This window comes from Chenopodium quinoa, unplaced genomic scaffold (assembly GCF_001683475.1).
Source record: "Chenopodium quinoa cultivar QQ74 unplaced genomic scaffold, ASM168347v1, whole genome shotgun sequence".
NCBI classification, from domain to species: Eukaryota; Viridiplantae; Streptophyta; class Magnoliopsida; order Caryophyllales; family Amaranthaceae; genus Chenopodium; species Chenopodium quinoa.
In genome coordinates, this window is record NW_018744460.1 from 859,185 (window position 1) to 886,877 (window position 27,693).

The window sequence follows — 27,693 nt, forward strand, 5'->3', positions numbered from 1 at the left end:
TATGGAGTATCATTTGGACTTTTCTAATGAAACGCGGTCCAAGTCCGGTTTATAACCCAACGTGCTAACTGATGTGCTGTATGACTGTATCATGTTTGCCCCTTTGATTAATCTAGAAAACTAACTTGAATTTTATTACACAACTTTCAAGATAACATCATGATGACAATGTAATGTTACCACGTAAAACTCGTATAAGGGAAAAGGACTAAGCTGACAATAGAGTATAAAGAACTCTTTTTTCATTTCACTTGTGTGGATTTACCCATTTTTAATACAGAATGAATTTTAACCTGGAGTGAAACACAAAAAAAAAAAAAAAGGTACTAAGAATCAGAATTGGAATTCTGTTCATTAGCGCTAAAAGGGGCAGTCCAATAAGTTTTTACCGCAAACAGAATTTTCTCTCTTTGAAGAGGGCCATCTTCATGGTCTACTATTTGACTATCCCATTGTAATGCATCTGTTATCTTCTGTATCTTCACCAAATTATCGACATCATCTCGAAAAATTGCACTTCCTTCTGGCCTCAGTATCCTTTCCATCTCTAACAATATATCCTCCATCTCGCATCTGCATTACATCGACCAAATTATGGCGATATATAACCACTATATGCGATAGATACGTATAGAGTTGATCACAGGTCAAGTAAGAAGTTGAGTTGAAAAGCCGCCTACTTTGGGCTCAAGAGTCAAAGGGCCCAAATAGCAAGGTCCGAAACTTGTTTGCATATAATTGGGCTTTTCGGATAGAGTTGGTCCAAAAGTGATCAATTAACCTGTAGAATTGAGGAAACACATTTACAACAAGATATACATACCTATCATTATAGAGTGTAAAAACAGAATCTGCATGGAGGAGATCATAAGTCCTTGGATAAGTAGACATTGCTTCACACCTACAAAAAATATTGCACAGTTTATACTATACTTTCATCAAAGAAAAACTTAAATAAAATATATAATGCATTTTTATTTTTGTTACTTACCAACTTTGGTAAGTACCAATCAACCCCCTTTCATAGATGACTCCAAGAGTATTGATTGCTTCTACAGGAACAACATTCATCACCCAAACAGGATCATCCACCAAAGCCGCGGCAAATCCACCCAAATTCGCGTTCATGTCAAGAAGGTTTCGGTACCCTCCGTGTTGCCCTAGCTGGTTGTTCACAGTTTTATAGTAAGACACTCTCCTATTCCATAATTCCATGTCTTCTTGGAACATTTTCGGGGTAATCCCTTTTATAGTACCGCTGCTAATTCTTGGTGGTACTGCAGTTAATCTTTTAGGCCATTTTGCTAATTGTCCTCCTGCAACTTCTTCATCCTTCGAAACTTCTGGTAAAGGGATTTGACATGTCTCTAAGTTTGTGTACCTAAAATTTTGTTGCACAATATTGTTAACACAATGCTGAATGTTTCAAAAAGTAACTAGTTGCACAACTTCATAAGTTGGTCACCTAGTCACATATGTATCATTGATTAGTAAAATCATACGGAGTAAAATTAAATTAGTAACTTGCAAACATAAATTATTAATTCATGGTCAAAGTAAAAACAAGATATTATTTGCATCTTATATAAGTTAAAGTCCGCAATGATAAAGAAAAATGTAACAAGTATAAGCTAAACGTTAAGTTCTAGTAAAAGATGGTCTAAAACACGAAAAATGATTAATACATCTAAATATGCGACAAATACGAAGTAAAAGGGGAAGAAAGACCAACCAGGCCCGATCAGGGTCCGAAGCAGGGCAAAAATGTGGCATAGAATTAACTTTCTTGTTATGTTTGCAATTCATGTGATTGATTGGCTTCTGCCAAATAGCAATATCACCCTTCTCTATTACTTTGTTCCAACATAGACTTTTGGCTACACTTTCAATCCTAGTTTGCTGTGCATTCAAGTCTTCCCTGGTCCTCTCCCACCCCTTCCAATACTTCTTCCATCGGATAGGTGGGCCCGATAGGATCCAGTACCCTCCTGGTCGAAGTACTCTATCAACTTCTATCAAATATACTCCATCTGTTTCAAAATAATACAAAACACGACAAATAGCATAACAAAATTAATATGTGTAATGGGTATTCCTATTTTAAATGACACTAGTAGGATTTTTTTATTTTTTTTATGCAATACTTGTAGTACTCGTACCATATTGATCCCAAGGAATAAGGCAACGAGAGCAATGAGCCATGTCAAAAGCCCTAGAAGGATAAGGGAGTCTCTTAGAAGCAATAACACCAAGCAAAGCAGGAACACCGCGTTCTAGGGCGAATTGTACTTGAGCTTCATGAGTGTCCTTTGGTGCAAAGGACATTGTCAGTATGTTCCTTGACAACAAGTACGCTCCCCAACTTGCTACCTATTAGTAAACAAATTAAATTAACTAACTTTTTACCATCAAATCGTTTATTCTCTAAATAATTGAAGTAACTAATGGTATGATACATTATTTAGAATGCTATAGCATATGACTATGCTATGAAATACTCTCAGGTATGATACTATAGCTAAGATTTGTTCAAAATAAATTAAAAAAAAAAATACTATATCTAAGATCCTGATCATATGATAGTTTGTACCAAATCCATATACAACTAAGATTCAGATCAAATGATATTTGTCAGCATAGTTATATATACATACAATCAAAATTGTGTTTTTCAAAATTTCAATTGATCTGATTAGTTGCACATTTTGCTTTTCAAATTCTATTACAAGACGATCTCATACAAGTGAATAATCACTCTATATTAATCTCATACAAGTGAAGTAAATGTTATAGTACGTGTACAAAACTCAACATGCTACTTAGACCATGTTCTATAAGTATTTATTGAAAGTTATTCTCATTTAATTTATTATAAAACTTCATTTATTATATTAGTAAAACTTAGACGATGAGAACATACCCATAATAACAAAAATAATCCGGACTTAACATCACACCAATTATTACTCCTTGAGAAAAAGAAAAAGAATAATAAAATTAAAAAAAAAAAAAGCCACCCCAATTTTTGACTATTCTTCCAAGCACAAAAATCTGGACCATAAGACAAAAGATTCCACATGCACATACTTCTCTATTCCTCCTTGTCTAATTTACGTAACCCACTATTAACCAATCATAACATTATACATTACCTTAGAAAAAAGAAATATAACAAAATTCCAAAAATTTAATTTAATCACCCACAAAATACACTAGCATTCCAACAAAATTAATCAATACATTTTCTCAAAACAAAAATAATTATCATAATAGAATATACAAAAAAAATAAATAAACTTACCCCACAACCAGTATCAATGGCAGTCCTAATAGACCCATCATTAAGATTAATCAATTTAGCAATATCATCAATATATGCGTCTGCACCATTAGGAAACGTAGTCCCTCCTCCAGGGAATCTGAACCGGTCACCTTCGAACCGGATCCAATTCTGAACCGCTTTCTCGACCGTTAAATGTTTATGTGGTACGTTATTGTACCATACATAATCCCTACTAACGGGCCACTTAAACGGGCTTTTATACCCATTTGGGGTGGGTACCCGACATTTTAGGACCTCCAATTTTTTGGGACAGTGTCTTTCTCTATATATCAGTCTATCTTTTGTGAATTTTCTTGACCTCCTTTTATCCTCACACGGGGTGTATTCGCTGTACGTGATGTTGCACGGGGGATACACCCGTGTTTGGGCCGGGCTTGAAGTGGATAGTTCGTGGTCCGCTGTGTGGTGGGCAACGAAGTCTAGTGAGCCCGACCCGTATATGTTGTTGAAAGTGGTGGTAATACACGTTGTAGCGGTGGCAGGGCCACGACCACGGCCCTGCAATATTGCTAGGAGGTAGGAAAAGGAGCATAGGAAAACAATGGAAATTAAAGTGAGTATGTTGTGTTTATTGGTGTTTTTGATTATTTTGTTCCAATATGAGGATGAGGAAGAAGGTTTTGAAGTGGGGTGGTGTGGTGAGTCTAAACCTCCCATGTTTTTTTTGGGTGTTTGGATTTTGTTATATAAGATTTCTCTACTAGTGAGAGTATTTATTGGTGAAGGGAGTGAAGAAGAAAATGTTGAAATAAAATTGAGATTATATATTGATTTATGTGGTTATATATTAAGTAAAATCTCCTTTCAAAAAAAAAAAAAAAAAAAAAAATGTAATATCTTGTGATGGTTAGTTTAAGGGAATTTGGTTATATATTAAGTAAAAATCTAGCTTATAGGTTTTTGGAAAATGGTGAAAAGGTGTATTAATTTTTTGTGTGTTTTCAATTTGTGGGTGAGTTTTATGTGATGTTGATAGCTTTTAAGGGGAAAATAAAACATTACTCGTAAAGTTGTATCTATCGATATACGTATTACTAGTAAAATGCTACTCCATTCAATAAATGTTTAAAATTTGAAATAATAGGAGAAAACATTCATCTTAATTTAATGCAAAATATTACGAAATACATTCACTTTTAACGTTTTTGTATGATTCATACATTATTACGGATTAATTATTAATAACACTCCATACCTAGTTGACACAAATGAATTTTTATAAACAAAATTATAAAGTGTATAGAATTAGAGAAAAGATAAATACTTTAATAGAGTATTAGCAAAATTTGGTTTTGATAAGCGAAAATCTTGGGTGATTGGTCGGAGGTTGAAGGAAACCCGATTTTCTGAGCTTATCAATTTTTTCCTTGTTTTAAATATAAGTGAAAGTTGTATGATGATTGATGATGGATTCTAATAGATTAATTATATAAATTAAAAGTTAGATAGAAAAGGTAGTAAGTGGATTTTGACCATTATGTGTTAGATAAGAAAGTACTTGTAAATTAGAAATGCATTGTAGGATTGTAATCAAATAGAGAGTAAATAAAAATGGGCGATAATATAATGTGTAATCAATAAAAAAGAAATGAAGACAGTACGTAGTAATAAAGGTAAAGTCTTCAAGTATTGTATTAAGAAGATTGGGCTAAGTTTGGATTGATAAATAGAGCTTAAAAGTGCATATTATATGTGTCGTCCCTTTTTAGCTTTTATGCATGACTGTGTATGCCTATCTTTTCATAGGTTTCTTCGCATAGTAATCTTGCATAGATAGTCCATATACATTAGGTTAATTTAATTGACTTGTTAATATAGATTTGCTCTATAAACACTTAGTACAAGTGTACAACTATTCATCTATCTAGCCAGTAGCCAAGGCCCAAGTAACCATCTAGTGTGAAGACTGTAAGAATTGATGATGCTCAAAAAATTAACACAGTAACTTATTATGAGACTGTAATGACTTTTTCTAAAATGTGATAATTTTATATTTCTCACTTTCAAATAACTCTTAGCAAGATTTGATCTTGCTATTAAATGAACAGTCATGAAACCAATTAATTAAACGGTATGTAATTACCGAGTCAAATATTGACTGACTTTTATTATCTTTAAGTACTGCAATATCATACATATGAATGGCTTGTTTTAATATTGTTTGAGATCGTATAATTATTTATGCCACGCGTAATTAGTGTTTGAATAAGGCCAGTAAGTACTACTCCGTAAGCAAGTACTCATACCTACGTTATTCTTAAAAAATAAAGTCACTCTTGCCCACTACCTTGCATTGCTTGAATTGTCAATCAATTGTATGTACATTATATTAATTGCATGCATGCATGACTTGTAATCACATATAAACCCATCACATGATTACATAGGACCATATATACGTCCATATATACATAGGAGCATAGGACTAGCTAGCCTCGGCGAAATATAGTGGATCATAGGAAGTATAGAGCTGGCAAATGTTAAAAGGATTAGTAATTGAACAAACACCATCATTTATTCCAAACTTACAATTAAGAGCTGATTTGACAATTATAAGCTCCTTGCTTAATTATTTATGAGTTGATTTTGGACAAATTATCATTTAATTAGATTATATTCATTATGGGTACCTTTTTATTATGCTTTTTTTGTTTAACAACCTTAAATTATATACACACTATACATTACTTTATTATCCTTTTTTTAATTACTACGGAGTACTTCCTAATATATTGTTGGAGTATACTTTTCAATCTATTCTATATTTCTAATCTTTATTTAGTTATTGTGAAATAAATAGTAGTGCAAAATGGTGATAAACTTGTAATACGCCTTAAATCGCCCAATTTGCTAAGGTATTGTGTGTTTGGGCCTATTTTCAGCTAATTTCGTTTTCTATTTTGAGAATCCGGCCTATATAAACTAACTCATGCAGGCATGCAGCTAAGATTTAACCTAACCACTATTTTGTAATATGTATTTTTCTCAAGATACATAAAACTCTCATCTCACCTACACATAGACGTAGCTAATTAATCGTCAGTGAACCACGTAAATCTGTATTCTTATTTTTGTTGATTTCACAAATCTTTCTTGTATCAGTTATAATAGAAGTATGTCATTGTAACAATTATGATGTAAAATGGGAATATTGTTATTACACTGATTAAGAAACTAGAAGCAAGGAACAGCAGAACACCCTTACTCGGAGTACCTACAAAGAGTCAAAGAAAAACAAGTGGCTAAACTGAAAGACATGAGACATGACAATCCAACATGGAATGTAAACGTGCATGAAACAAAAGAAGTGGCTCCCGCATGTTTCTCCAAACCCATATACTAGTAAAATTTAATTGATCGATCAACTTGTAAGTTGTAACTATACATCAGAAAACATAGAGATGAAAATTATAGCTTGAATGAAAATGACTATTCTAATTCAGTTAATTAAAAATACAATATAGTATTTATATGGTTTCTTTATTTTCCTAGTTGAGAGACATCATTATGGGAGATTAATTTAATTTACTATATTTAAACACTATACTACTTCACTTCCTCATTATATTCTATGGAGTTTTTCATGTTCATTGTGTCGTGTTTAATTTGTTTAATATTGATATTCTCAATCAATTTTTATATTTTCTATTGATATTAGAGGCTGCACAATATACAACATGAAGATCTTTACAGAAAAAGGAGGAATTATTTTAGTTCATAGAGTTTTGGACCATGAGTAGTACTTAGTATTAGAAGATAATCTTCCACTTATCTTTTGTTATCTTTTCCTTATTAAAATATTCTGTTGTAATCTTCTTAGTCAATGTATCTCTTTTACCTCCAGTAATTCTGTTGTAATTTAGCCATAATTCTAGGCATAGTATCAGCTAATTGACGTTCTATATTTGTTAATATTGTATATATATATATATATATACAGCAATACAAGCTTGTATAATCATTCAATAAAAATTATAAACTTCATATTTCTTATACTTAGGACTTAGGAGTATCTTGTTAGTTGTAGCTAGAATATTTAAAGCTCAAACTACATACTGAAGTGAAACCATGACCTTTATAGTTTTATTTTCTTGTCAACTTTAGTAAGGTCTTGATAAACATGGTGCATGGATTTGTGAACGATAAAAAACAAGGGCAAAAAACAACGAACTTATATGGTTGGCAATCTTGGCATAAAGTTAGCTAAGACGATAATGTTAACAATTGGGCTAAAATCAAGTTGCTGCTGATAATAAGGAATGACAATAGTTTATGGGCCCATTCCTATTATTAGAAAGTCTAATTTCCAAACTTATGTAAAGTAATTATGTAACCACTCCACTTTGGACCTCCTTCACTTTGACTCATTAGCTCTTGCATAATTAAAGATTAATATTACGATTCTATGCTGAAGAACAGCATGGATGTTGGTGATGTAGTTTTTTTTGAATAAAGATTGATTCATAAATAAAAAACCATACGAAATTTATAAAGAGATTTAAATTTAATAAATACATGATAATTGAATCAAATAAAAGCTTCCTTTTAGCAGAATTACGATCGTTGTTGCAAATCATACATTCTTCATACCCTCTTTTATATCGCTGTGATTTACAGCCTTTTTCGACGAGGGGGTCTATCGATCTGTTGTAGTCGTGAAGAAAATTTTCATCTGATTGTACTCAAAGTATTAACCTCTTTTTCGATCCCGCACAAATCTTTACCCATGAAACAACTTGTACTAAACTCAAAAAACAAATACAAAAACAAAATTAGAACAAAGCCCACCATAGGGGCACTTTCTACACTCAAACTCACTATATGAGTACTTATTACTTCAAAGAGTGTAGATTTATTGAATTTAATAACAAAAACATAAAGGAACCAAAGGGAAAGGGCCGAAAATAGCCAAATTTCCGGAGAAATTTGACTATTTTCAGCCTATGAAACACTAAAAAATAGAGAGAAGACGGCTAGAATTTTTTTTATTGGTGATGTAGTTTCAAAACTTTATTAATTTAAGTTAAATCCAATGTAAACAACATCAATGGTGTACCAATATTACAACTTAATTCCTTCGTTGCACTAAATTTTTCACGTGATCTTGTTAAATTCATTTCAAGTTTAATATTCTAACAGTCAACCTTGTTATACTTTCAAGTGTCAATTAAAGACCTGAAATTCAAAGCAAAATTTTTCAAGGAGCATTCCAATTTGTATAGTTTTAGACAACTAAACATTTGAGCTTATTTATACAAACCAACTACAAGCCTATTAGCAGTACTTAGAAGTATAATAATACAAGTAACTAGAATGTTTGCCCTCTAGTTTATCTAAAGTTGGGCCATCATCGATGCCCATTTAAGAGGATGACTTGGGTTGAAACCTTGATTAAGCTTGACCAAACCCTATTGAGTAATTTGACAATACTAGTGCTTCATACTTCATAGTAGGCACACTTATTAAAGTAATAAGAGAGAACAAAGTTCTTTTACAACTTTAACCTGATTACATTCATAGTAGGTTACTACATCAACAATTGAGCGGATGATTCTCAGAATTAATCTACAATTGAACACATGAACCTTCAAAAAGGGCTAAATACAAGCTATTGTCGCTACAACTTCAAGCAGTCTCACTCAAAGGCAGGGATAGAAAAAAGTTGTCAGGCCGATTCTACAAAGGCATTGTCACGAACTCACGATCACAACCACTCTTTAGGATTGATGCAAGCATCCAACAATTTCCACTCTTCACTGCCTTCTTCTGGCTTCTGTAAACACCAGTGTGGCAAGAAATGGTAATATAAGTGATTATGCATATAATAATAATATTGCAATGTGTCAGTTCTCAAATTGCTTTCTACTCCCTTCGTCTCAGCTCAAAGCTAACATTCCACGTAGCATTCTACCTCTCGTATCTTTCTCCAAGCTCATTTCTGTGCCCTAAAGCAATGTTAACTTTGAGCTGGGACTGAAAGAGGGGGATAACTCATAAGGCTTCATAGTACAAGGATCACAGGGGGCTACGAAAAGGCTTACATGGTCATATTCCCATCGAGCAGTCAGAGGAAGTGAGACCAGAATGCTCTCTATACGACCACCAGTTTTCAGACCGAATGTTGTTCCTCTATCATAGACCTATAAACCCATCAAATAATACAAGTGAGCCCATTGCAAAGAAACTAGGAGTAAATTTCTACCCTTCAAAGCTATTTTCATACCAAATTGAACTCTACATAACGTCCCCGTCGTAACTGCTGCCATTCCTTGTTTTTATCAGTGAAAGGTGTATCTTTCCTTTTCTCTATGATGGGTAGATATGCAGGTATCACAGAGTTTGCACATTCTGCAAAGTTAAGTAAAAGCATCACAAAAGTTAAAAACATACCTGGAATGCTGGAAAGCAAGAATAAACTGTTATATAAAGATTACAAGAGGATTCACTGTTTATACGTACCAGTGGCAAAAGAAAGAAGCATCTCTTGATCATAGTCATTTAGATCGTCAAAAAAGATTCCACCAAGCCCTCTCCGTTCACCTCGGTGCTGTTGAAAAATGCTAATGAATATATCCTTACCATAAATAACTGTAACAATGTTTACTAAATCACATATCAAGTACATAAACTACATTTCAGAATGCACACTCAGATCAGTAGATAGAAAGATAAAAACAAACTCCAACAACATACTGATAAAAAAAACAGATGTATGAGATACAAATATCCGATAATCAGTTAAAAAAAGAAGCAAGCATGAAAGAGCTAACATTTTATTTTCTATAATGGTGGAGCTCTAGTTCTTTATCACAAGCATCGGCAACATGATTCCATCAAACAAAAATTAAAAAAATATATATATATATATTTGAAGAATTGTAGAAAAAAGTAGGAGATGAAAATCTTCTGATCCGTAGGGCTTTTAATAACCCTGGTTAGTGAATCGGCCCGCTCAAACTACAGCTCTCAGGTAAGTTAGCAAGTGGAAGAGTGGAAAACGTGATAACTGGGAAGCCATTTGAGTATTCACCTCTTTTTATTTTAAAGGTTCAATAAGGGCCGTAGCAATTTACTATCTCCATCTTAAAACATAAGGCATTTTAGTCACTTTTGCAAATTAGCAAGTTCGCAACTATTTAATTCTTTACCTTGATATGATAAAATGGCTTTTATTGTTGTATTGTTATTGTAAATTGACTTATAATTTAGAGCAATAGGATGGGGCTGATGGGCTAAAATGACTCACATTTGAAAATGAAGTAGTCTCAGAAAGCTTACTGTAGCCTTAAATCTGTGTAAATATATATATGGATACATAAGATGCAGATTGTAGACACATCAAGCTATCATAAGTTTCTCAATTGAATCTAGTAGACCGTCTAAGTATTCTTATACTCCATACAATAGAGCAGACATGGGTAGAGCTTGGCACGTCAGTAAATATGCCAGACAAAGGAAAGAAATTCGTTCATGTTGTTCATCACTAAAACCCAAATGAACCTGGAAGATACTACAAGTATCCTGATACTCCATACAAGAGAGCAGACATGGGTAGAGTATGGCACATCAGTAAATTGGCAAGACAAAGCAAAAAAATTCTCCCAATTCAACTAAGCAAGGTTTCTTAAAATGAAATTCTCCATCCACTCTTGAAGAAAGTACAAAATAGGCATGCACATCAGCACATGGAAGATTACGCACCCGAGGACAGTAAAATATGAACATCATATAAGAAACAAACCTTGATGTAAAAGTAATCATCACACCATTTCTTGAAACGTGGATAGAAGCTAGGATCAAATTTATCACAAGCATCTTTTTGGACCTACAAAGTCAGCCAAATGTCAGCATAATATGATAGTTAAGGTGAAGCCTTCACACGATATCAGTACAGCAATAACATCAAACATGTAAGTATTTTTAGCAAACAGTACTATATGATTTGTTTGTCACAAACACAGCTAATAAATATAGCCAGCAACATTTCTTGTCAACCCAAGAAGCAAGCATATACCATCATTCTGTTAAGCACGTATGGCCAACCACAAATTAGAAAACAGAAAGTGTTCAATAGTTTTATTCGAAAAATAAAAGTAGCAAGGTGTACATGATAGAAATGCAGGGGACAGAGGTATTATACTTTGCAGCATAAGAATGACCAGCAGGTTCAAAATATAGATTCTTCATTTAAAAAAACTTGACATGATGAGATTTTTCTAGACTACTAAGGCGATGTTCTCTTCACCTAAAATTAAGTGACGCAACATAAAAATTATATAAACACCAGCTTCACATCATAAATTGACAAAGATTTCTAGCCCTTAATTGGAGCAAATACCTGATGGAAGTGCTTAACATCTTCCTCAAAAATGTAGGCAGGAGTAAAGTCAGTACCACCACCAAACCACCATTGTCGAGGTGCTCCAGGAACATCTGTACATTTAGAACAACATTTGTTTGAGAGCACTAACCAGACAATGTCTAAAACTAAAAATTACAAGCCATAAAGCATAACAAAGCTTTGCATCAAGCTTCTAAGATCATATTCTCTGCTCTTTCCTTTGAATTAGAAAGAATTCTTTCGCACAATTTCACAACAGAAACTACTCTCGAAGCTACAATTTCTTACTTTAGCAAGAGAACTATTTGAAAATTTTAATGGGCCTCCCAACACCCAGCTAACCCATGAAGATCATTAAGGTCAGAAACCCTGCCACCATTCTACCTCTTATCACAAAACAGTGATCACAGCAAAAGCAGAATGATAGATTTTATAGACAATTAGCAATGAAGCACTGGCTTTAAGTAGTGATACTACAGAATGGGTCATGGCCATGTTACACTTCGCAAAAGCAAAAAAAGGTTAATTGAAACTTGAAAGTCATGAAGCAAAATATCAGCAACACAACTATAACTTTTGCTAGGTAAAGCAAAATTGGTATAATGGGACAACAATTTAATCGAAAATGTATCCACATACAACACTGCAATGGACTGAGAAAGAAAACAAATAACTACTAACATTAAGAAATCCATTTTGCTAGTTTCATTAAATCACAATGACATGCATCATCTTTGAATGTAGGCCACCAAATTGCTATTCTGAGTAATATAGAGTTGTTAAACTATAAAGTAATCTGAAAATTTGCAAAATAGTCCATACCAAAAATTTAAAAAGAACATTTGCATAACACGCCTAATATCATGAAATGCTTTATTTTCCCACCACATTCAAAAATTGAAGCTCAGTGAAACATGATTACTCTAGTCTTAGCAGCTACTCAATTTTATCAAATGCCTTCGAGTCATATGATTCACCTTATGCTACTCCCTCTTGTTCTTCACTACCTTAACTAATCGAAACATAGCTCAGAAACACATTCACGAGTTCAAATCCTGTAATATCTATAACCTCAATGTGATGCCAGCATGCCACAGTACTCCTACTGGGTTTATACCAGTGTCACAGTCACCTAATTCACTAATACCCCCACAATGGCCACAAACTACCATCCTAAACAAGCTAAATTGGTAATATAGAACACTATTCGACTAGCTTTAGAACTAAAGGTAGCGAATTGTATTCCCGTAACCATTCTACTTTGATAACAAGCTAAATCAATAATCATAACTAGTCAATCAAAATTGAAATTGCTACAATTCAATCAATATCAACAAAAATTCAATAACATTATTGGATACCTTTGGGAGCATCAGTCTCAAAGTACCTATAATTGAAATGCAAAGTTGGAGCAAACGGATTCTTCGGATGCATAACCTTTCAAAATCAAATCCAAAATTAGAAACATCGCCCACAAAATCAAAATCTCAACCTCAAAATTTCAATCAAAAATCAACAATATCAAAATCAAAATTTACCGAGCTAATTCCAGCAGCAAAGAAAGGGATAGGACCAGGTTTATGAGACCCACCATCAGCTTTAGCAGCACGATAAGCATCAGGCGGCATAACACCATAAACAACCGAAACATTAACACCAGCTTTCTCCCAAACGACGCCGTCTTGTAAAACCCTGCTTATCCCACCACCACCACCTGGTCTCGACCAAACATCTTCCTTAAACTTCCCGCCACCATCTGCAGCCTCAATCGCCTCGCAAACCTTGTCTTGTGCATCCCTTATCATCTTCTCGAACCTTCCTCGTACACTGTCCGATGACGTGGATGGGTCCCGGAGAAATGTGGGTGGGGCTTCGTTTTCTGGGGTTTCTTTCTCGATTGCCATGGCGGAAAGAGGCGGGAGTTTTCTGGAGGAGAGAGAAAGTGGTTTAGGAGTGAAATTAGAGAGAAAAATTGGAGATTTTAGAGTATTAAATGCTTGAGATTGTTGAGATTGGAGGTGGGTTTTTGTTGGGAGAGAAAATGGCGTTGAGATTAACGAAGTTGACATTGTTCGGTGAATCGCCGCCGTTGCGACGGTGGTGCACGGTGGTTACCGGCGAATCGGAGATTGGGGAGAAGATGAGAGAGAAAGTATGAAAGAAAGAGATGTTGTTTATTGATTTAAACGGTTCAAAAGCAATGTGTTGAAATTTTTTTAAGATGATGAGATGTTGTGGGCGCCCAACTGAAGCCCATGTTTTGTTATTAATTACAAATTCAAGTCCTAGTCTATGTCTTATTGACTCGAGTTATGGTATCCGTTTTATATTCGAGTATAAAATTTTACTCGTACCTACCTAGAGTCCTAGACTAGTAGACTATTACGATTTTATGAGTATGAGTATTGGAATGTGCAATTTTAGGGCGTGTCATTTTCATGTTTTAAATTATTTTATTATGTATTAATTATAATTACAATAAAATTTACTATTACTTTTACTAGACTGTTTGTATTTTGAAGTTACTGGTGTTCACTATGGAAGTATGCAGTAATTTTTTTTGTTTGTGCATTGCGTGTGTTTGTAAGGTCAAAGAGCAAAATTACTCAAAATCATACTATTCACAAGCCAAGCGAATTTTTTTAGAGGTTATATGGATAATTTATTAAAATAAAGGGAATCAAACTGTCTTAACTATTTTATTACAAATGTCTAGAATAACACCTTTATGTATATCCTGGACCACACAGTAGTTATAATTTGTCAGGATACATTAATTGAGACCAATTTATAGATTCATAAGTCACAATTTTTTATTGGCCAAACAAAGGGAAATTTAAATTTCCATTCAACCTTCTAGGAAAACTGACCACTCTATCTGCTGGCAAATAAAAGTCCTTCCCATAAATCTATGGGCATAGTTGTCAATAAATATTTTTTAAGTGTTAATATCTATAATTACATGATAATAATTAAAAATTAGAAAAGTTAAATATTCTTAATGTATGAAACAAAGTAAACAAGAATTCACATGACTATATTTTTCCTTATGTTGTACTAGTATATTGGATTAAATTAAATAAGAAGAACTTTTGGGAACAAAAGTTGACTAATAACTTATTAGTCAAAAAGTAAAAAGGTAATTAAGATACCACGTGACACAGCATTAATTAGAGACAGTCTAATAACAACTTTATTAGAGAGCCTCAAGTTCATAACGACACTTAAAAAACATAATAGAGTTATCAAAGGGAGTTTATTTCCTAAAAATTTTCATATCTACCTAAGAGGACTAGTGAATGACAACTCATATTTTATTTTTTTAATTAAAAGTAATCACCTAATTATCAATTCTATTAAATGGGGAAAAAAAGCAATATCAAGAAAGATTTTTTCCTAATTAATTTGCCAATCCTTGTTTTTTTTTATTTGCCAATCCTTGTTAGTATGTGGATGGAAGTGTGGAGCTAGTAAAGATAAATTACTAGCGTTTTTCCTTGTAGTTGGTCATTATCACACGTGCACACCAACCTTTGTTTGTTTGTGTTAATTTATTGAAATAAAACTAATTCTTCTCTCTCAATATATATGTATATCATTAATAAGTCGGTTGAAAATATGTTCTCATTTGTTTTGGGTCCGATGGTACATGCTTATTATAGTCTATCCCATCCATGCCTAAATTTACGCTAATTAGATTAAAATCTTCATTATTGTACACCTATAGTATCAAATTTAAATATATATATATATATATATATATATATATATATATATATATATATATTACAGCACAAATGAAAATCTTGTAAATGTGGAAATATGTTTAATAGGATCATCGTCAAAAACATATGTTATTCGATCCATTTTCTTTAGGCCAAATTAGAAAATAACACCTGCAAAAAGACCCGATTTTGATTATAACACCTTAACATTTCGAAATTTTATTATAACACCTACAAAAATCCCAAAATTTTAGTTTCACCACCCACTAACGGACTTTTGGATGGAAACCGTTAGTGGGACCCACTAGGGACACGTGTCAGTTGTTTATTGGCTTAAAAATAAAAATTAATAAAAATTAAAATTAAAAAAAAAAAACCCTAAACTCTAACCCAGCCACAAGCCCCACCACCGCCGACCGTCACTACACCGCCGGAGACCCCCCACTGTCGTTGGATTCCATTCCTTCTCCGGCGAAACCACCGGCCGTCACCCCCACCAACTTCAGCCCCCCCGTAAATCCACTTCCCCCTTCCTTCTCCCCGAAAAATCACCCCAACCCACCACAACCCTCCACGAAAACCACCTAGCCCCTTCGCCTCTTTCAGACCCACAACCAAACCACCGTCAACAACCGCTACAAGCACCAATCGAAATTTCGCAGGTGGTTCTCCGTCAATTTCAGGCGTCAAACCGGAAGTTGTCTTAGCCAAATTCCGGTGGTGTTGCTTCGCAAAAACCGGCTGAAATCGCTGCGAAATTCAGCAGATTCGCAGGTGGTTCTCCGTCAATTCGCAGGTGGTTGTTCGGAAGATTTCGTGGCTCAAGAAACGGGCTGAAATCCTGCAGAATCCGGTGAGTTTCGTCGGTGAAGTTCCGGCGATTTCACTGCTCAGGAAACCGTCAATTGCAAGCGTTAATCCGGAAGGTTTTTCGCTGCTCAACTTCAGGGCTGGGCTGGGCCTGGTATCGCCGGATTATGCGAGGGCAGGTGATGCCGGCGGCTGGGTAGGTGGTGCCGATGGTGGGGCTGGCTGGGTTAGGGGGTTAGGGTTTAATTTTTATTAATTTTTATTTTTAAGCCAATAAACAACTGACATGTGTCCCTAGTGGGTCCCACTAACGGTTTCCATCCAAAAGTCCGTTAGTGGGTGGTGAAACTAAAATTTTGGGATTTTTGTAGGTGTTATAATAAAATTTCGAAATGTTAAGGTGTTATAATCAAAATCGGGTCTTTTTGCAGGTGTTATTTTCTAATTTGGCCTTTTCTTTATGTTAATTTTTCTTATCTATAATTTGTTTTTTTGATTGATTCTATTATTGGTGATCAAATAAATATATATCAAGCTACATATATTGTACAAAATTCTAAGGTGTTACATGTTTTTCTTAAAAATTGACATTATTAAATTAAATGAAATCAATAATGAAAATATGGACAGACCTAGCACCATAAATAAAAACAAAGGAAGGCCAAAGTTGTAACCAACCAACAATATCTAAGTTTATAGGTAGCAATTATTTTTATAACTAATTATATAGCAATTTCATGTAATGCACTTTTTTAAATATGATAGTTTTATTTTGTCTAATTAAGTATATTATGGGTATATCAAACACTAAAGTAGACAAATTCCAATCTCATGTTTTGGACATCATGTCTCAAGAATTTTACAAACTTAGTTATACAACATTTATGTAAACCGGCAAAAAGGACGTGGTAAATTTCAAATAATGCGGTAAGTTTGAGCGCCAAATTCAAGTCTAGAATATGATTTTCTTACCATTTGTTGCTGGAAATTAGTATAGATATTGTACACAAAGTCCGAAAGATCATTGTCTTTCAAAGTCAATTGAAAATGAGATGATTATATCCTATATGCTATGTGTAACACAAGATCAGCATATATGTTTATAAAAATTCACAATACTTCACACATATTTGTAATAATATATGAAAAGTTATTGAATAAACTAGTGTAAGCTTAACTACATGTGTTTAGAAAAATTAAAAATGAATTCATAATATGAATTTTAAGTCCATCACCTTAAACATATGTAATCCAAGTTCTAGCTAAGCTAATTTTTGTTGTTGAAAAGAAAATGCTTAGAAATTTGGTAAATCCCAAACATTGATCCAAATGTGTAAATTAGCAAATTATTAATTGTTATAACAAGTTCTTATGAAGGGTGATATCCTGCAGAATAAAAAACTATATGAAGTGTTCTTAACAATCAAAGGAGATAATTAAATTTGTTAAAAAATTCAAAGTAACTATTTTATTCCATTTAATTATCATCATGAAAAAAAATTGTGAAAGCTTGCATAACATATGAATAATAGGACCATATATTCAAATTAAAATTACTTAATTATTTTTGCCTAAATGGAAAAAACACCAAAGCATTAGGTACAAAGAAAATTCCTTATATTATTAAACCAAATTTCAGTATTTAAAATCAAATCTATATTATTTATATGGAAGTAAGCAAGATATGAAGATTGATATTATAAGAAAGTATAGATACATATTTTGTTTTCCTATCATTTCTTTTTGTATGCATTATTACTAACAAATAGCATTCATGTTCTTAAAACAATAATTGTAGTAAAAATAATTTAAGTTCTATAAAAATAAGCTAATAAGCTTAGAAAAATCAGTTTTAATCAGAAAAAATCAATAACTTCAAAGAACAAATACAACAAAGAATCATTAAAAAAAAATTAATCTATAAATATAATTTAAATTCAACAAAAAATAAGTTAAATTTAATAACAATAATTTCAATTTCAATATCAATATCAATATCAATAATTTAACTTAGGTGATGTGAACAAGGCCTGAACCTTTGCATTAATTTAGAGTCCTTATCCTTGCTTAGATATTTACCATTTAACAATAAATAAATAATATAGTAAATAATATATGTCAATTAAAGGACTTTGGTCATAATATCTTAGAGTTAGTCAACATATACCCTTTTCATTTTTGTTATAAATACCCCCTTAAAAACAATGTTATATATACATGTCTTCTTTTTCTTGAAGTGTCTTTACATACACTCTCTATTAAGAGAAGACAGTCCTAATCTTTGAGTATTTTCATTTTATATAAAATAAAATAAAATTCAGGCCTCTAGTTTTTAAATCCTTTAAACACAACAAAATGAATGACTATGAAAATCCATTCAATTGTTCACCAATAGATGAGAGTGTCCCTAAAGTCCAGGTTTTGGTTATAGATGATGACCCTTCATGCTTGGATTTCTTCATGGGATTGCTCAACATGCTTAACTATCAAGGTAATGAATAAAATTATAAAAAATTTCTTCCTCTCCATTAATTTTAGCATGTATAAAAGTTTATAAACAATCTAGTTGTTTACTCTATATCATGAGTAAATTGTTTTCTAAATGCTCTAATGTAAATTCTTAAAGCTCATCAGTTTTTTACTCTAGTTGTTTACTATCAAGGGATTTTCTAGAATGAGAAATGAGAATCGATCCTAATTCATTTTTGATTTTTTACAATGTTTTTCAGGTACTTTTTATTTTACTACAAAATTTGATAAAAGACGCTCTTTCTTTTGTCCAATATTTTTTCTAACTTGACTTCAATTGATTGATGTTTTAAACTTGTATATATATATCTAAGGGAAAAAATTTTGATTTGTAAATTTGGGATGGAGGAGTTTTGTTGAGCCGAAACTCCCTCTTTTATTAATTCGATTCAATGCATGTAGTTAATTTTTATTATTTTGACTTAATAAGGCCTTATTCAGTCTACCCATTTGTAAGATTTAAACTACATCTATTAATTAAAAATATTGATTAAAAAATTAATTTTGTTAATTATTTTTCTTTACAATTTTACCATAAGAAATTTTTGAGTAAACTTGGGCTAGGCCTTGGCTAAAAAATGTGGCACATAGGCCAAAGCTTCAGGCGGACCAAAGTTTGAGCCAAAAAAGTTGTGCTCAAACTCTCTAGATCGAGTAAAAAATACAGTATTTTTGGGTCAGATGAAATTTATATGACTAAAAAAACAATGTTTAGGTTTGCCCAAAACTCAAAAAATTTAGTAATCGGACTAGGCTGGCTTGATCCCAAATTTCGAGCCCAAAAAACTCCCAAGCTCGGTCATTTCGGGCCGGGCCGGGCCTAACTAAGTTTTTCCGCCTTCAGAAAAATGAGCATTTAGAGTGCCACATAAGTAATCATTAAATTTAGAAAAGTAAAAGAGATTCATTCCTTTTGTTCTTTTTTTAATCTCCCTTATTATTGTAGCAAGAAAAAGAATAGTAAAAAATTGTCATAAATAATACAAACTTTGGCGAGTGCTTTTTAAACAACTCAACCGTTTAATTAATTCTTAATATTACAATGTTTGGGGGTTATTAATTTTAAACAAGTCAAAACCGAATGCAACACGTTATATAGGTTAACCATGTCAAGTGTCGTTCTATGAATCATTTAAAAAAAATTATTTTGATTAAATTTTCTCTCTCCACCCCCTTTTTTGAAAAAATAAATTATATTTTCTCTTTTTCTCTCTCCTCCCCTTCCAACATCACCACTGCCCCACTTGCCAACACCCCACCATCGCTCCACCTACACTGCCACCGCCCTACCACTGCAACACCCCAACCTACCTTATTCATGTTCAAAACCACCCCCTCCAATGAAACAAGCCGTTGTCACCCACGAAACCACCCCTACCCACCATCGAAACTGCCCCCACCACGCCCGAAATCATCCCACCAACCCCCGAAACCACCCCTTATGCTTGAAACCCCCTTCCCCTTTAAAAGGTTACAATTTTTTTTGGAAAAAAAAATAAATAAATAATTTTTTCAACCAATCGTAGAGTGACACATGGCTTAATTAACCTGTTTAAAAGGTTACAAATTTACAATGCAAGTTTTATTTAAACTATTGGTATTTAAAATTAATACCCCCGGCCCAGAGGATGTATATTAAGAATTAAGCAAAAGGGTGACCTGTTTAAAAGAATTGAAGAGGCTAAAGGTAGTATATTATTAATGACATTTTTCAAAAGGAAATTAGTGAAAAGTTTGGTCCATTTTTTAAATTGGTATTATCATACACTATATTATAGCCCAAATGGTTTACACTATAATGTAGATAGACCATGTGGTAGAATAAGGAGGTATATATAAAAGTGAGAATTTCATTTACCATAAAAGAAATAAAGTAAAATCAGGAAGATAAAAAAAATTATTTAAAAAATCCAACCATCACATATATACTCGGTCCCTCTAATCCTTTTTTTTTTTTTCATTGAAGAGCCAAAGATCAGAGTAAGTAAAAACAAAGATTTTGAATGAATTATTCAAATTAATCCTTTTTACAAGCAAAATTTTGCGTTAATTGATAACATGAAATTATTCATCACCATCACAAAGTTAACAAAAGAGAGTGAGGGATAGCTCAACTAGTTAGAGCTTTCCTCCCGATTACATCAGGAGATATGAGATCAATTCTCACCCTCGTCCTTGTGGCTCTTAAAAAAAAAAAAAAAAAACAAAAATTCAACCTAAATAAAGTGTCCCACCTTCCAACAAATAATTTTTTTGCTCATTTTAAAAATACAAGTAAATGATAATACTTATCAAATTTAAGTGTAATGACACTTACAAGTTTTGCTCAATTCAATTCTAATGAGAAAGTTTTATAAAAGTTCATAGCTCCTATTATTATATTACCACCGACTGTATGTACCTAACATTGAGTTACACAGGTGTAATTATGTTTTGCTTAATTGAGGATTTATTCAAAAAAAGTATGATTTTTTAAAAAAAAAAAATAATTACAGTTATAGGTAATAAATAAATAAATAAAAATCAAATGCCAGCTAAAAAAAAGAATTTTACTGAGATTGCCATTTAAAAAAGTTTGGATTGTAAAAATTGTCTTATCAAAATCGATTTTTGCAAGACATCGAAAATGACAGCTCGTATCAAGTTTGAAGCGGTAGAGTGTAAGCTATGCCCGATATGCAAAATAGTTATGATTTTGATTGTAAAAGTTATATTATTTTCTCTAAATCTGTGGTTTATAAATCTTTATTATTATTGTAGATACCGTATGACTATTTATTAATATAATATTCTTCTTCTTGTCAAAAAAAAATAAAAAATAAATCAATTCTTTTTTACTTTAAAAGATCGATTGTACTTGGTTTTGGTTGTTTAGAGAGCCACTAGGGTGAGTGATGAGAATCGATCCTTTTTTATACATTGTTTTTTTTTTTAATTTTTTTTTAAATGTTGAAGAGAATAAGGACTAATTAAATGTAGGCCTAGGTCCTCTTGAGTCTCTACACCTCAAAAAAAATAATCAATGATATTCATTTATAATCAATATTAAAAAAATTCATTTGATTAGTGAAAATCAAAGATCAAATTAAATCTAGTTTAATCACTAAAAATTAATTTTATAGAGTAAAAATTAGTTTTATTTATAAAAAATAATTTCATCGAGTTACGAAGTACAATCTTTTGAGAGTGAAGGTTAGCTCAAGTGGTTAAAGCTTCACTCACCCTAGTGGCTCTCTAAACAACCAAAACCAAGTACAATCGATCTTTTAAAGTAAAAAAGAATTGATTTATTTTAGTAATTTATAAGTTTATCATAAATTGGTACTAAATGTAAATAATACTTCGTACATAGATTACTTGAGAAATTTATTTTTATAGATTAATTCTAAGACATTTACTTACCCAATTATTGGTAATGTGCAGATTTATTGATAAAATTGAAACTTATTGATTAATTTTTTTTTTAATATTGATTATAGATGAATATCAAATTATAATGAATTTGTGTAATTAGTAAAGATCAGAGGTAAATAAATTTTGTCAAACTAATAGAGGTCTTGCATGTACAATTGTACATAGACACAGACACATAGTAATGAATTTTTGTAGTTATTAAAAAAAATGTATTCCATGTTTAAATTTTAATGACATGAAATTAATAACTTAATTATAATTTCGTACAAAAACAAAAACTTAATTATAATTATATACTATCTCAAATTTGCTAATAGTTTTTTTTTTTTTTTTTTTCTCGTTTATATGACTCAGTGACTCCTGCAAGAGACCCTTTTGAGGCGTTAAACATTCTTCAGATGAAAGAGGTCTCATTTGACTTTGTGATAGCAGATATTTATATGCCCTTGATGAATGGTGTTGTGCTCCAACAGAAAATTGAAGATGATTTTTCAATCCCTGTTGTTTGTAAGTTTACTTGCTATATATCTACCTACGTAGTGTAAAATAACAATATTAATTTTCTAATACATATATTGTGACCGAAAATAATTTAAAATCAATCATGGTCTCGTGGAAGTCTAACCATCATTTAGGCTTTTGGTTGAGATAGTCATTTGACATACTGAAATACTACCCCCGTTACATATTAATTGCAACTTTAGCGTATTATTTGTGAGATATAAAATATTCCAAAGTTGCAACTAATATGTAACGGACGTAGTATTTTAATTACCCTCGATCACTATAGAGTAACTATTAACCTATACTAATTAATTGTCACATAATTGTGTAATTGCAGTGATGTCAGAAGTTAGTGACAAGCAAAAGCTTGCAGCAGAAACTGGTTTGCAAGGAGGAGCAATTGTGATGAGTAAGCCACCAGTAGTCAATCAAGTTCAAAATCTTTGGCGGTTTATTCTTATAAGAATGAAAGCTAAGAACAATTTTAAGGGAAAGAAGCCTAAACAAGGCCAATCTGCTGAGATTGATTTGGAGAAGTTGAATGTTAATAACAAAAATGAAGATCCCTCTGATATCGATACAAGGAAGAGGGCGAATCCAAAGACAAAGTTGGTTTGGACACCCGCGTTGCACAATAGATTCTTGGACGCTATAAAAGCTATTGGTTATGATAGTAAGTTATTAAATAGATCATCATACTTTATACTTAACGTAACGTAAATCTGATATCTTAATAATCATTGCAGATGCGTACGTGCATGTTTAAGATTATAGAATACTTGCTCATTTTGTTTGCTTGCATTTATTTTTAATGCAGGGGCTGTTCCGAAAAAGATTATGGAGCACATGAATGTACGTGGATTGAACCGAGCACATATATCTAGCCATCTCCAGGTACATAATTAATTAACCTAGTATGCTAAAATAATTTTAAGAACTTGCACTTTTCATTCAAGTATTTCTCCCACTTTATTATTATTATTATTTTTCTTTTTTTTTATAATTTTCATCGTAACATAAAAATGTTAAAAGAAAAATCATGCTAGATCATATACGTGAGAACCATCCTTACACAACTTAATTATAAGAGTAAATTAATAAAATGATCTTTCGAGCTAGTGAGGCTATGAAAAAACATACGTTCATGTACGTTAAATCTTTGTTACTTATTAATTACTCACAATATATATGGAGTATACGAACTCTTTTCGTCCTCAAATAATAAAATATCCATATAAAAACTAGTTATGGTTACGAGTTCTAACATAGATTTCGATCAATATTATTGCAGAAGTATCGAATCTATATGAAGAGAATTTATGACGCCTGTATGAAAATCGAAGAATATGGTGTTCCTCTTGATTGGAATCAAATGTCAAGCTTAACTTATAATGAATTTCCAGACCTTGTTCACAACACCTTCTTGCTTAACTATGCAACTGCAATGTTTATGAAAGAGCTTGAAGAAGACAAAAGTAGGACAAGATTCAAGAGAAGGAGAGCTGTTACTCAATTCTGGCAGAATTATGGAATGCCATTACTTGGTAATAGTACAAACACATCTGGTTATGGTATTGGTTTATCGCCGTCTTTGGCACCACCATCATCTCAGGGGCTTGGTAGCTTGTACACCCCCTATCAACCCATTTCACCTCTTGTCACACCAATTTCGAGCAATGGTACTATTGGTGCGACTAGTGGTGTTGGTAGCTTGTACACCCCTTATCGGCCCATTTCACCTCTTGTCTCACCAATTCCGAGCAATGGTACTACTAGTACTATTGGAGCAACTAGTAGTGTTGGTAGCTTGTACACCCCTTATCAGCCCATTGCACCTCTTGTCTCACCAATTCCGAGCAATGGTACTAATTTTACTATTGGTGCAATTAGTGGTGCGAATTATTACCATAATATTTTTGGTAATCGTATGTGTAACAATAATGTACCATGGTACATGCTAGAGAGTAACGTGCCAAATCTAGGGGGCAATGGTGGTGCTAATGGTGGTGCTTCGGTTGGTACACAAGGTCAAGCCGTTGCACAAGGGCAACTCGGATATGCTGGGTTATTACAAGGTTGCTTAGGCAATAATGGTACGGGCACACAGCCTCAAAATGTGATGACACAAGGGCCATTCGGATATGCTAGGTTACATGGCGGCGGCCCAAGTAATGGTATGGGTATGGGTATGGCTATGGCTATGGATAATGACGGAGTATTATTCGCAACTCCATATCAAGGAATTGGAAGTCATCATCAATTTAATGGAAATGTTCCTTACTATCCTGGAGGCATACACAACTTTACTAATGGCAACAACATGATGCAACAATCTTCTATTGGTAATATGCCTAGTAATTTTATTGGACAATCTTATGGTGTTGCTAATTATATGCCAACTTACATGAATCAACATCTTGGCACCAACTTTATGCCTCATACTACTCCTGTGCCTGCCATGCCTACTAGCTATGTCGCGTCTTCTACTACTGATCCAACGACGACTAGGCTGTCCAACTTTCCTACAGAAACCAGTGTCCCTCCTGTGGGAAGTAGGCCAAATTTCACCCTACCAAATTCTTTTGTAAGTCCAATGGGTGAATTCTTCAACTTATCACAACAACCTTTCTCAAAAATAGCTACCATGATTAATTTGTCCAAGCGTCCTACTACTCCTTTGGGAGCTTTGTGGAACCGTGCCGCGCAATCTTCTTCTGAGGCCGACTGTGGTCCGCCCCCTGTGGCTGACTTGTCTGACTTTGCTGAGCAACCTGACCCTGCAGCTGATGTTGTTGACATTTCCGACGATTCTGAGCAAGCACCTTCTGATGTCAACGTGCCCAACTCCGTTGATGAGCAACCTGATCAGCCTGATGTTGCTGATACATTGTCTGTGGAGCAACCACCTCTGCCTGTTGCCGCTGCTACGCGCAACATGCCCAATTCTGTTGCACAACAGACTCAAATTGTTTCTGATAACTCGGACAATTTGAGCAACATATCATCTGGTAATCAACATGTGGTTACATTTACTGAGCAATTGGCTGTGGCAAATCAAGAGAGTAATGGCTCTTCTGCATCAAATGATCAACAAGATCAGGTATGTTTTCTTTGCATCCAATTAATTATGTTCAATCAATCCATTTTTTGTTATTTCGTAGTATTTAATTTATAATCCATTTACTTCCTCTGTTTTTATTTTTTTTAGTTCACATATTTTTATTATCACTTTTATCAATACACAAGAGGTTAATATCGTTGTAAAAAAAAAAATAAAAAAAAAAAAATCAATGGTTATATCTCTAATTATCAATAAGACCATAAGTAAAAATTATAAAATATTACTATTATGAACATATATATTGAGGTAATCCTAACAAACAATTTTGTTTTATCATTACTATAGATCATAAAAGGTACGGTCGGTAATCAAAGTAGAATTTGTAAATAATGTCAAAAGTCAAAATATGTCAACTAAGAAAATGAAACAAATATTATTACATTGGTATGTAAAGATAGTATGATGTTCGCATAATCTTTTTTTTGGTAATGTAAATTTCCTGATATCTTTCTATATCCATAGATAATAAAGCCAATAAATGCAAATCATGATACTAATATCTTAAAATATATGTTCAAAATAATTAGTACTCCACAATACACATCATAAATTCACAAGTTTATAACATACCATTCCTTAGATAAACAAATGCGTACATGTTTATATGCTTATTTTCCCATGCCTTTTGGACTTATATACATATGCTGTGCTTGTAATATTTGTAGGAAATGGAGGGCTATGGCTTCAATAGTGGAACCTCGAATCACCTCGAAAATTGGTTATCACATGTTTATGGTGATGAATATTCCATGGTACGTACACAAACTACTTCAAGTTTTTCACTTGATTGGCTCAATTCTATATGCTTTTTACCAAGTTAGTTTATCTAGTCTTGTTGGTTATAATTTGTTGAATATTGGAATAACTAATTACGGAATAACTAATTTTTAGACGTATGTCAATTTTAAATATCCTAAAATAGTAGGTGTTGCATGTAATTTAAATAGAGGGGTAGTTGAGATATCCCAAGCATAGTACAAGTTATAAATTTTACTAGGATTGTATATTGCTTGATATATGACTATGTTTTTGTCTATGTTATGTAGGATCCTATGGATGCAATTGCTGCCTACTTAATCAACGATCCTCAGATTGATGATGACAATGATACATGTCTGGGAGAGTATTGAAGAGGCGTTCGTTGGTCCTTTCATCTAGGCGAATTTTCAAATAAGAATAAAGCAAAAACAATCTATTTGCTAATTTATTTCTTAAATAATGTTGAACTTGGTTTATTTGCTATGAAAATGGACTAAAACAATATGATTTTTGGACTAGTTTTCTCAAAATATTATGAAGTTTGAATTATTTTGGAAAATGATTCTAAAGTTATATGGGAAATCTTCCAAAAATGGTTTAAAAAGCTCCATATTTATATGGGGTGCATTTGAGGAAAATTAATCCTAAGAACTTGGGACTATTCCAAAATGAAATAGAACTTTTTAATCAAAAAATGTCCAAAGTTATATCTGTTTTAGTCCATTTTTTCTTTAATAATATTGTTTAACAATGGATTTGCTTTTGGTTTGTACCTGAAGTTTGCAATTCAGGGAATAATGATAATTGGATGATTATCGATCTATTTGCAAGTTATATATTTACAGGTTAGAAATAGATTTATGTATGCAAATTATATGCCTACTATATCTTGAGTACCATTACATGGTAATCAAGTGATGGCCTTGCACAAAGAATTAAGGTCCAAGAGTTAAACAAATAGATTACGCCAGGGGTGATAACAAGATGAGCCGAGCTTGAGTTCTTGAGCTTAGCTCAACTCAAGATTTTAGCTCTTCTAGCTATTTAGCTTCGATTTTATCTGAAATATTTTTAAATTTTTTAAAAGCATGCTATAGTGCATGTATAATCACAATATCTTAGACCTACTATACACTTGAGTGAAGTA

The 27,693-nt window shown here is 32.7% G+C and overlaps 2 protein-coding genes across 2 annotated transcripts; both read right to left on the minus strand.

The window, feature by feature from the left end:
- Positions 1–200: 200 nt before the first annotated feature.
- LOC110697099 (probable methyltransferase PMT15) lies at positions 201–4,000 on the minus strand. Its single transcript, XM_021874441.1, has 6 exons — positions 3,302–4,000; positions 2,160–2,370; positions 1,733–2,030; positions 992–1,381; positions 824–901; positions 201–573 (listed from the first exon to the last, which is right to left on the minus strand). Exons 1-6 carry the CDS (start codon positions 3,998–4,000, stop codon positions 327–329), a joined length of 1,923 nt encoding a protein of 640 aa, XP_021730133.1. The 3' UTR covers positions 201–326.
- Positions 4,001–8,565: 4,565 nt separating this feature from the next.
- Positions 8,566–13,939, minus strand: LOC110697100 (oxygen-dependent coproporphyrinogen-III oxidase, chloroplastic-like). Its single transcript, XM_021874442.1, has 8 exons — positions 13,223–13,939; positions 13,046–13,121; positions 11,682–11,776; positions 11,085–11,168; positions 9,803–9,890; positions 9,567–9,691; positions 9,385–9,483; positions 8,566–9,116 (listed from the first exon to the last, which is right to left on the minus strand). Exons 1-8 carry the CDS (start codon positions 13,751–13,753, stop codon positions 9,048–9,050), a joined length of 1,167 nt encoding a protein of 388 aa, XP_021730134.1. The 5' UTR covers positions 13,754–13,939; the 3' UTR covers positions 8,566–9,047.
- Positions 13,940–27,693: the final 13,754 nt, after the last annotated feature.